The sequence below is a fragment of the Rhinopithecus bieti genome, unplaced genomic scaffold (assembly GCF_001698545.2).
Source record: "Rhinopithecus bieti isolate Rb0 unplaced genomic scaffold, ASM169854v2 scaffold_57691, whole genome shotgun sequence".
Taxonomy (NCBI): Eukaryota; Metazoa; Chordata; class Mammalia; order Primates; family Cercopithecidae; genus Rhinopithecus; species Rhinopithecus bieti.
The window spans coordinates 3,378,925-3,390,518 of record NW_016824383.1 but is presented as its reverse complement, the minus strand read 5'-3'; the positions used below and the strand labels follow the sequence as shown (position 1 = coordinate 3,390,518).

Sequence of the window (11,594 nt, the reverse complement as noted above, 5' to 3'; positions counted from 1 at the left end):
AAAAAAAAAAAAAAAAAAAAAAAAGAATTGAGTAAACTTTCCTATGAATGAAAATAAAACTAAGCATAGTCACTCTTTTGTTCATTTTTTCCCCAGGGTAGACTATTAATAATCAAGAATCAAGTTTGGACTCTCTTTTCCACCAACAATGATCAGACTTTCTAGCCATAGGGAAAGGCCTAGAATATTAAATGATATCCAAAAGCTGGCCCCTGAAAACAGTAGCAGTTTACACGTTTCTTAGGAACCATATTGCATCATCTAAAACGCCTGTGAACGTGCTGAAATTTGAACACATCTTTTCATTTGGAGACTGCCACAAACACATCGCAGCATCAGGTTTCTTCTCCCAGCCTTAGTTGCTCTGCTGAGCAACATCTTCTGTCACTTGTATTACTTTCTCATCTATTCTGTTGAGTCAGTTGGCATTGGCTGGCCACTAAATAAAATCTGGGAAGAAATAAGGTTTAGGAACATATACTTTTTCTCAGAAAGTAAGGAAGGCCATTTAAAGAAATACCTACTAACTCAGTAGAAAAAGTTATCAATCAAAATGGAATTCAGAAAATTAAGGTAATTCTCAAAACAAACAAAAAAACTAAACAGAAAAATTAAGGTAATTTTGTAACGCTATGGTGAGGTCAAAGTATCTAGAGTTAAGACTAAAGAAATATGGAACAAGAGAAGCACATCAGGTAGGTTCTGTTCAGATTTTAAGATTCTCTGTATTTTCCTACATTTTATTAAACAGTACTACTACAAATTCCTATTATCTAGAATATGCATATATTAAACCTGTGGTTCTCAACCAGTAGCACTTTTGCCCTCCAGGGTTTATTTGGCAATGTCTGGCAACATTTCTGATTCTCACCACTGGGGGGATGGGCTGTGGGCAGTGGTGGTACCACTGGCACTAGTAGGGAGAGACCAGGGGTACTGCTAAATGTCCTACAATGCACAGAGCAGCTCCCATGACAAACAAATTATGCAGCTCGAAATGACTACAGTGCCAAGGTGGAGAATCCCTGTACTAAACCAAAGAAATAAATTCAAAGCCAAGAGATATCACTTGAAACTAGTAAGATGAAAGTGAATGGAGACTGAGGTAGTCCTAGGTTTTAAACAAAATATATTCATAAATACATAATGAAGAAAACATATTATATATGAATACATTCATAATAGTAACATGAATAAAAATATTTATAAATTTTAGTTGATTGGTAGTTTTATATTAATGGATTCTTGGGCTACATTAAATGAAATGTAGTTTTGGATGGAGGGAGGTAACAGTTCTGTTAAACACTGTAGGGGCCCAAACACATCTGAATTATTCTTTTTTATTTTGATTGCCTTTTTCTTTTCGTCAAGAGCATTCACAAATCTGAACATGTCCAGAAAGATCTTCAGAATAGTGACAGGCTTGGAAACCACAGCAAACAAGGATAGCTTAAACACTGGTTTAAAAAACACCTTATTTAGTACAAAACTGTCCTATTTATTTTTTGGTATTCCTTGCAGCAGCTGGGACAGGACCATGCACCCATGAGGCCCTCAATCTGCTGTCAAATTAACCAAGGATAATTAGCCAGGGGAAAAACAAGACAGAGAGAGAAAGGGGACAGGCCAACAATTTTCAAATATTTGAACAGCTGTCATATAGAACATTTGTTCTGTTTACTTACAGACAGACAAACATAGGAAAGCCCCTTCTGTAGACCAATAAGAGTGAATACAAATTAATTCCTCCAATAGGTTGTACATGAGTAAAAGGCATGACGTAGTTCAAGAATGGTTGAGTAAAAGAACGGATAATGATTCCTCAAAGTATTCTGGATTCCATGAGAAAGAGTTATAGAACTAACATCACAGTTCTCATTAGAAACTACAGGTGAGTCTGTCCCACCTTGCATAAAAATATAAATTCACTCTTATCTAAGTCACGTTCAGGCCTCCAGTCTGTCACTTAAAATGCTGAGGTAGAAGATTATTAACTAGAAAGCTACCACAGTGCAGTTGCCAGTGTGCCTCTTTTATTAACTAGTTAGTTATAATAAACCTCAATAATGTACTTGCCTTTATAATAAACTACAATAATGTACATAGGCTCCAAAGGTAACTTACTGGATTTGAAATAAGTATTAGGTAGAATGTCTTTAAAAAGTGAACTGCATAAACTTTAAAAGGGTGAATTTCATGGTTTGTGAATTATATCTTAATTTTTAAAAAGTGAATTGCACTTCTATAAACTTAGACATTTAATTTGAGGCTAAAATTTGAGACATTAGCAAGATGATTTGGCTTACTACAGCTTTTTTGAGGAGAATTTTGGGGAAGGAATAAATAGAATTCTTTTTCCTGTAGTTTGATTAGTCTCAATAGTTCTTAGAAAGTCAGTCCTAAGTTTTGTTTGTTTGTTTTCCTTCCTGATGACCCAACATGATTTTTATGCAGTTATTAAAAAAATTCTTACCTTGATAGGCTAAAAACATTTTAGTGAAAGGAGGCATCCTGACCAGGAAGTGAAGCACAGTCCCGCTGTTGGAATAGTGGGAACCATAGTGATAGGGCTGCACGGGAGGCATAGGGTCATCTTCCCTGGCTCCTTTGCGGTACTCTTCCTCCAAGTACTGAAAGAAACAGTGAATCCAGAGAATTCATGACGGTGGGCTCCAGGCAACACTAGAAAAGTGCTGGATGGTTTTTATTCTCTCCTTCTCTGCTACCCCTTTGAGGCCATTCTCCATGGCTGGCCCTCCCACTCTTGCCCCAGAGACTTCAGCCTCCTTGAGTGTCTGGGAGTCTTCTCCTTGGTGCCTCACTAAGACCCAAACACTCGGAAGCATTTCCCATCTCCACATTCACTCTTTCATTCCTTCATAGGAAACCTACCCAACTTTGAGCACTCCACCTCCTAACTAATGGCTCATAATGTCTAAGCTGATCAAGCACCCAACAAATGAGAGGTGCTTCTGTCACTAGAGATGTCTTCATTTCAAAAGAGTTTCAAGATGTAATGCTATGTTGTTTAGAGAACTGCTTCTCTAGAAGTAGAAATGCAATAGAAATGTAAAAACTATGTCACATTATTGGTAATAATATAACATTTTAAGTCTGTTTTACAGTGCAGTTACCAGAGATAAAAAAAAAAAAAAAGAGAGAATATGGTGATTTTTCACTACTCCTGTCTTCCCATCATAAAGTAGGAAGTTCAGCCAAACATTTAATATCTGTCACTATTCTTGTCTCCTATAGCTTCTGTCTGATTCTGATAACAAAGTCAGGTATAGTGAATTAAGAGTTACTTCTTGATTCCCACAGCAATGACGCATTTTCAACTGCTGAAGAATCAAGTAGTGACAGTCATAAGATGCTTAGAGGGATGTTTCAGGAACTGTGGCATAAAATAATGTAACGAATATGAGAAAAGTGTTTCAGTTGCTCCTGTCTTGATATTCCTGTGAAGAATGTAATGTGTAGTTATTGCATTTTTTTGAATTTCCAATAGAATTTCATTAATGTTAACTTCACAGAAAAAGGTAATTCATTTTCTTTTAAAATGTTAAAATCTGATAAATTTTGTTTAATAAACCAATGGATAATTTCCTGAATATGACTAATGGTTATGGTACATTATAAAAATATTAACACTATTATATAAATAACACTAGGGGATATGAATAGCAGATCCCTGGAAATCTTTGTGATTTTTATAAGGAATGTGACTACCATATACTTGAATAAACAATGAGTTATTGGTTTTCAATTTGTGCCAAAATGAATGTATTCTTTTTCTGGGCAAAGTGTTCTCAGAAAATCAGGATAGAAGATGATATTTCATTTCACATAATGATTTCTAGCTGTCGGTCAATCCTAGTACAAGAAGGTAAAAAATCAGTTGTATAAATTTAAAATTAGGTAAAACACAAGTCTGTAAAACAAAACACAATTTTTCATTTAATAAAGTATGAGTTAAAACAAAAGCTACCTTGTATGTGTCCACATAACGATCTTCTTTTCTTTATACTGAACAGCTATAGGTTTAGAGAGATTTCTACGAGAAAAGGATAATTTTAAAATTAAATATTTTGATACTGTCAAGATTAAGCTCCCTAGATGTCTGCATCTTGTAAGTTGGTAAGTGGTCAACAAAATGCTCCGCCCTTATTTCTCTGCTTAAACATGTTGTTTTGCAACTAACAGTCACCATTCAAAATTATGATTTCAGAAATTAAGGTAGAATTTTCCCCACAGAGCCAGGTCAGTATTAGGAATTCCTGACTTACAAGTAGTCTAAATAAGAATGGCTACTACTATCCTTCTTTCCCTTCTGCAGCTTCCTCTAGAATCGTAACTGATGCTGCTTGTGGGAGCAGATTCCTAGACCAAACCCTGAAAGTTAGTGTCCCATTTTCCAGACTCTACATCTAGTTAGGCAGTGTAGAGAGAAGGACAGTTTCGACAGAACTTAGGAACAGAGGAAGATGCTGTGTAATTACTAGCCTAGTTAGTAAAAACTGAAGAAATAACATGTGCTTAAAATGACCAAGCTGAGATTTGGAGAGTGAGAACTGAAATAAATATTTTGCTACCTAGTTAGTAGATGGTGAGTGATACACTGTGCATAGTGCAGAGTATGTATGCACGCATACAAAGTGACACCTTTGTAAGTGTCAGTGCCGTTGTTCACAGAATGTGAACCACACGACACCATTCCTTGAAGCAGGAGAATGAATCCTCATCCCTCCAGGAATGAATCCTCACTTTTACAAGCTACAGAATCATGTGGTTCTGATTCTGTGTCAGAATCAGAATCTGTGTCCCTGTGTGGCACTTGAAGGCTCAAAAGAAAAAGCTCTGATGAAGAAGGGCAGGTTTTTTTGGCTGAGGAACCATCTGGTCTGGCACAGGCATGGACCACCTGGATTTCAACCTGCAGCACCGTAACTAGACTGACAGCAAGATTTACCTAAATTTCAGTGAGTCAAACCAGGTCTGCTTAACCATATGTTGATACATCTTTTTTTTTTTAAATAGAAATTACTATTTTCTAGGAATGTTGAAATTAGTGGTATTAAGTGCACTAATTTTGTCTTTGAGATTTTCTAATCATAAAACTTTGTTAAAACAGTTTTATAGAATAGATACAAATTAACATCTAAAATAGAGCAAAATCACTTAAAATGGCTGCCTACTTTTTTTTTTTTTTTCTGAGACAGAGTCTCTCACTCTGCCGCCCAGGCCGGAGTGAAGTGGTGTGATCTCACCTCACTGCAATCTCTGCCTCCCGGGTTCAAGCCATTCTCTTGCCTCAGCCTCCCAAGTAGCTAGGACTACAGGCATGCACCATCATGCCTGGTTAATTTTTGTATTTTTAGTAGTAGAGTAGGATGGTCTCGATCTCTTGACCTTGTGATCCACCTGCCTCGACCTCCCAAAGTGCTGAGATGACAGGCGTGAGCCACTGCGCCCAGCCAGCCATTATTTTTTATGTGTATTTTTTCTCTTTATTTTCTCTTGACACTGACTTGTTGGAAAAACCAGGTCATTTATTCTGTTGGAGGCTTCACATTCTGTATTTTCTGATTGCTTCCTGTGACATCATTTAGTTTGTTCCCATAACCCCTATATTTCCTAGAGACTGGAAAAGTCTTGCTTAGGTTCAGGTTCAACTCTTTATTTGTCAAGAATCCTTTATAGGTGCTGATGTGAGCTTTATATATATTTTCCTTTTTTTTTTTTTATCATTCTGCATGGTTGAGAGGAGTGAGCTTTATATTGTATTGTATCAGGAAGCCTATGATATTCCACTCTAATGATGCTCAGTTTGATCTGTGGGCTCAGGCTCCCATTGAATTTGTACCTAATGGTTTAATCCATTGATGATTATTGCTTGAATCAATTATTTCACTAGAGGTTTCAAAATGTTGATTTCCCATTCTCTCATTTCTTCTAAATTTATTGGAAGAAAACAGACAAGGTGAGCCTAGGATGTTTTGTTGTGTCAGAAAGCAAGGAAACTAATATGGTCTTGTCAAAAAGACTCAGAAATTGGCCAGGCGTGATGGCTCACACCTGTAATCCCAGCACTTTGGGAAGCTGAGATGGGTGGATCATCTGAGATCAGGAGTTCGAGACCAGCGTGGCCAACATGGTGAAACCCCGTCTCTACTGAAAATACAAAAATTAGTTGGGCGTGGTAGCACATGCCTGTAGTCCCAGCTATGTGGGAGGCTAAGGCAGGAGAATCGCTTGAACCCAGGAGGCGGAGGTTGCAGTGAGCCAAGATTGTGCCACTGCACTCCAGCCTGGTGACAGAGCAAGACACTGTCTCAAAAAAAAAAAAAAAAAAGGCGATTCTAGGTATATGTTCAGAGATATAGCAACCAAACATGATAATGGACCTGATTCAAGACAACCAACTATAAAAAACTATATTTGAGAGAATCAGAGGACATTTGGAAATGGACTAGATATTAGATGATATCATGGAATTATTGTCAATTTTCTTACATGTGATAATAGCACTGTGGTTAAGGTGTTCTATTTTTTAAAGAGATGCATACTGCAGAACAAAGAAGTGACATAACAAGATGTCTGTGATTTGACTTATAGAAGAAAAAAGATAATGTTTAAGTTTGGCAAAAATCTTCATAATTCACAACTGTTGAACTAGGGTAATAGGTATTTGGGTTCTTATATAATTCTTCTATTTTATGCATGTTTGAAATTTTTCATAATAAAAACTTTAATAAAGAAGTACAACATATGAATGGATGAACCCTAAAGGTTCTTTTAACTTACCTGTATATCAACGGATCACTGAGGTCAAGTGTCTCACTAACATAGTCAGCAAGTATAAATGGGAACACAGGATACTGCATGAGATCATTGAAGGATCGGCCAGCATGTTTGTTTAAGTGAGTCAAATATTCAAAATTAGTAATTTGTCCAGTATACCATAAATTTGTCAGAGCAGTGATGTTACCATATTCCAGAAGATTAGGGAGGTTATTTGTGAGTATATGGTGGTATACATCATCACGAACCTAAAAGGGAAGTAGAAAAAAAACCCCAGATATTATTTTTAGTCTTATTGGCACCTTTCTGCAAAGAACCCATGACATTATAGACATGTTACAAATCTCATGTCCTCCAAGAAAATATTTTTTTCTCAGTAACATTAATGGGTAGAGAACTGAGATTCAAGTCCAGGTCATCCTCCAAAGGCTGGGATCTTCACCACTATGCTTTGCTGCTGAAGAAATATGTTAATAAAAAACTTCTAAGAAAAAGTTTGTATAGAAAAGTCACTTAAGACACTAAAAAAAAAATAAGGAAAAAAGAAGAGTTTCATTCTAAATAAATGCAATATGGTATAGTAGAAACAGCATGGTCTTCTGAATTGGACAGATCTGGTCTATTTTCCTGCTAGTCTTCTGTGCTACAGTTACCATGTCTATAATATGGGAGTGATAATATTTCTCTCATAAGAATAAATAAAGTATCCTATGTAAATAGGATATTTGATTTTCACTACTGATTGAAAACATAAACTCTCTTTTTTAGAGATTCACAATAGTTTTGTCACAGAAAAAGGGTATTGGTTCTTTTAAAGCAATTAAATAATGATTGTTAATAAATGAAAAAAACAGACAAGACAACTTTGCTAAAAACAGATATGAAATACCCATTCTAAGCAGGCATATGCTTCAGACATAGGAAGAAGAGCCACAGATATGGATAATAAGAGAGCAAACTTAATGAGGAAATGTACTGGTAGTTATGGAACAGGCAAAACCACAGAGAATAGAACATCCTAAACCTGTAGCCTAAATCTGAAGGTTGCCAATTGTTGATGCTAAGGTCCACAGAAAGGAATTTATGACAGACTATAAGCCAAGCCCTGGAAGGAAAAGGAGGCATTCATTTATTCAACAAATATGAATTGAATACCTACAACCAGTAGCATTCAAAATTCTGAAGAACTGGAACTTAACAAAGCAAAGACTTGGCATTCTACTGGGGAAGAGGCAGAAAATGCTGGATGCTAATACATCCTATGGAGAAAAACAGACCAAAGTAAAGGAGGTAAGGGATGCTTGGTGGAGAGGGAGGGGTGGTTATTTTATAGTCAGGGAGGGCCTCTCTGATAGGAAGATATTTGATCAGGAAACTTGAAAAAGTGACAAAGCAAATCATTTGGATTTCTAAGGAGAAAAACATTCCAGGCAACAGTGAATGCAAAGTCCATGAGGCACTGGTGTGCCTGACATTCAAGGCATGGATGGAGGAAACAGTGAGGGAGAGAATGGTAGACAATGATGTCAGAGAGGTAACAAGGTATGAGATTATCCAGGGCTTTATCAGGTTATTGGAAGGACGATGCCTTCAAGTGAATGCGACATGAAAGTGACCGAAGGATTCTGAGCAGAGAAAAGATATGATCCAACATACTTTAGCTGCTGTGTTGAGAACAATCTGAAGGGGGGCTAACAGGCTTTCTATAAAGGAGAGCAGAGAAATGGTAGTGAAGGGACTAGAGGTCAAGAAAGGGTTTGTCAAAGTCATTGTAGCTGAAAGTCACTATAGCACTGAGCAAGGTTTTTCTTTTTTGTTTTTGTTTGTTTGTTTGTTTGTGATGGAGTCTCACTCTGTTGCCCAGGCTGGAGTATAATGGCATGATCTTGGCTCACTGCAACCTCCGCCTCCCAGGTTCAAGTGATTCTCCTGCCCAGCCTCCCAAGTAGCTGGGACTACAGGCATGTGCCATCATGCCCCGCTAATTTTTGTATTTTTAGTAGAGACGGGGTTTCACCATGTTGCCTAGGCTGGTCTTGAACTCCCGACCTCATGATCTGACTGCCTCAGCCTCCCAAAACAAAATGCTGGAATTACAGGCATGAGCCACTGTGCCTGGCCCTGAGCAAGTTTAAACTACTTCATTTTGGTCATTTTGGGGAATCCGAATTTAACACAATTTTGGAGGTCAAAAAATAATCATCATATAACCAAGGCTTTACTTTAATTAGAACTAAGAAATATGGCAATTTTTATTTGACTTCAGAAACAGTATGGATGCAGGAAGGCCAGTTAGGAGGCTATTGTAAATAATTCTGCCAAGAAATGATGGTGGCTTAAACCAGGATGGTAGCCGTGGAAGCAGTCAGACTGGATGTATTCTGACGACAGAGCCAACAGGACCTATTAATAGAGTGTATGCAGGGGATGAGAGAAGAACAAGAGTCTTGGATAATCTCAAAAGTTTTGGCCTGGGCACTGGAAAGATGGAGTTGTCATTTACTGAGATAGAGAAAACTGGAAGGAAATTTTGGGGGGAAGATTAGAAGTTCAGTTTTGTACAGGTTAAGCTTGAGATGCAAATTAGTGACTTCTAAATGGAGACACCAGTCGGGAGTTAAATTAGTGTGGCATTCAGGCGAGACGTTTGGGTACTGACATAAATCTGTAAGTTGTTAGAATACAGATGGTATTTTAAAGTCGTAAGACTTCATGAGAAGACAAGAGGTCTGAAGAATGAGCCCTGCAACACACCAAGGAGGTGTCTGCAACCAAGACTGAGAAGCAATGGCTGGGGTAAGATATAAGAACTAAGAGAAAATAGTAACCCAGAAGGTCAGGGAGGAAGGTTTTATTTAAAGAGAGAAAAATCAGCTGGGTCAAACACTGCCGATAGGTCAAGTAAAATGGGGACAAAGAAAGATTATGACATTAGGGGTTTAGCAACATAGAGGTTACCGATGACCCTGACGAGAGTTGTGAGAAGAAAGTCTGCCTGAAGCATTTCAAAAGAAAACTGGAGGCAGCAAGCATATGCAACTTTCCCCAACAGGTTTTCTATAAAGGAGAGCAGAGAAATGGTGGCCGACAGGATTAGAGGTCAAGAGAGTTTGTCAAAGATGGACTCCGCTACACACTGAGCAAGTTTAAATTACTCCTTTCAGTCATTTGGGGGAATCAGAATTTACCTCATTTTGGAGGTAAAAGACAATCCTCATATAACAAAGGCTTCACTTTAATCAGGACTAAGAAATACGGCAATTTTTATTCGATTTCAGTATGAGTATAGTTACATTGGCCCATGAGCACTTAAACAATATATATCAATTAATAAGGGTGAATTTACCTTGGTGTTATCAAACGCCAACAGGAGTGTTCTGCCATTTGTTAGAAAGATTTCTACAGCATTATCTCTCAGTTGCCACCAACGCTTGTGAACTTCTTTAATTTCTTCATATGTCCAGGAAAATGATGCTGGTTCCAACTCTCCCTGAAGGCTCTAAGACAAAGAAATAGGCAAAAATATTTGTTTTGCCAGAAATACAAATAATTATTTTAATTTTAGATTTTAAAAAGCGTCAAAACAAAACAGAAAATCTTCTTTTGTGGTAGATGGCAGATAAGATTACCTGAAAACTCTCCCAATGCAAAACACCTCAAAATGTTTGATAAAATTTAGAAATTAAAAAAAATTAATAGGCTTTATTTTTTAGACTAGTTTTAGGTTTACAGAAAATTGAGCAGATAATACAGAATTTCCATGTATCCTCCCCTCCCTTGGCCCTGCACTCACAGTTTCTCTATTATTAAATCTTGCATTTGGTATGGGACATTAATTACAATTGATGAACCAATATTGCTACCATTTTTCTTACATAAAGTCCACAGTTTATAGTAGGGTTCACTCTTTGTGTTGCACATTCCATGGGCTTTGACAAATGTATAATGACATGTATGCACCATCACAATATCATACAGAACAGCTCTATTGCCCTAAAAATCCTTGGGACTCCACCTATTCATCCCTCCTTTCCTCTCCCCAACCTCTGGCAACCACTAATTTATTTACTGTCTCTATAGAGTTTTGCCTTTTCCATAATGTCATATAGTTCAAATCATACAGTATATAGCCTTTTCAGGTTGGCTTCTTTTACTAAGCAAATATCCTTTTAAACACATAGCTGAGCTTGCAAGAAAACAAGGGAAATGACATCCCCAGGGGTCAAAAATGTAGAGGAACTGGAAAATCAGCACTAAGCAGAGAGTGATACTCTGGTCGCTCCGTTCTATGTGTCTGCATACGCATGCATGCATGCCATACCCCAGTTTCAGAAATGAACTGATGTAGGTTCACAGCAAGTTGAGCACAGAAGATGAGGCCCTGGCCCCCTAGAATCGGGGTGTGGAATTGAGATTGCTTCAGAAAGCTAAAACCTAGGAAGGGATGCCTAATGAAAGATTAGACAAACAAACGTGCCCATCAATCAAGGGGAATAGGCCGGGCACAGTGGCTCATGCCTATAATCCCAGCACTTTGGGAGGCTCAGGCAGGCAGATCACTTGAGGTCAGGAGTTCAAGACCAGCTTGGCCAACATGGTGAAACCCCATCTCTACTAAAAATACAAAAATTAGTCGGGAGTCGTGACAGGCACCTGTAGTTCCAGCTACTCGGGAGGCTGAAGCAGGAGAATCACTTGAACCCACGAGGCGGAGGTTTTGGTGAGCCGAAATCATACCACTGCACTCCAACCTGGGTGACAGAGTTAGACTCTGTCTTAAAAAAAAAAAAAAA

The 11,594-nt window shown here is 37.8% G+C and overlaps 1 protein-coding gene across 1 annotated transcript in view; it reads right to left on the bottom strand.

Annotated features, from left to right (window-relative positions):
* The window catches only part of LYST (lysosomal trafficking regulator), a 212,151-nt gene that overhangs the window by 51,587 nt on the left and 148,970 nt on the right, over positions 1-11,594 (bottom strand). Inside the window, 5 exon segments of the mRNA XM_017862282.1 lie at positions 2,474-2,630; positions 3,989-4,020; positions 4,023-4,054; positions 6,805-7,049; positions 10,148-10,300. Of these exon segments, the coding sequence (XP_017717771.1) occupies positions 2,474-2,630; positions 3,989-4,020; positions 4,023-4,054; positions 6,805-7,049; positions 10,148-10,300 (619 nt within the window).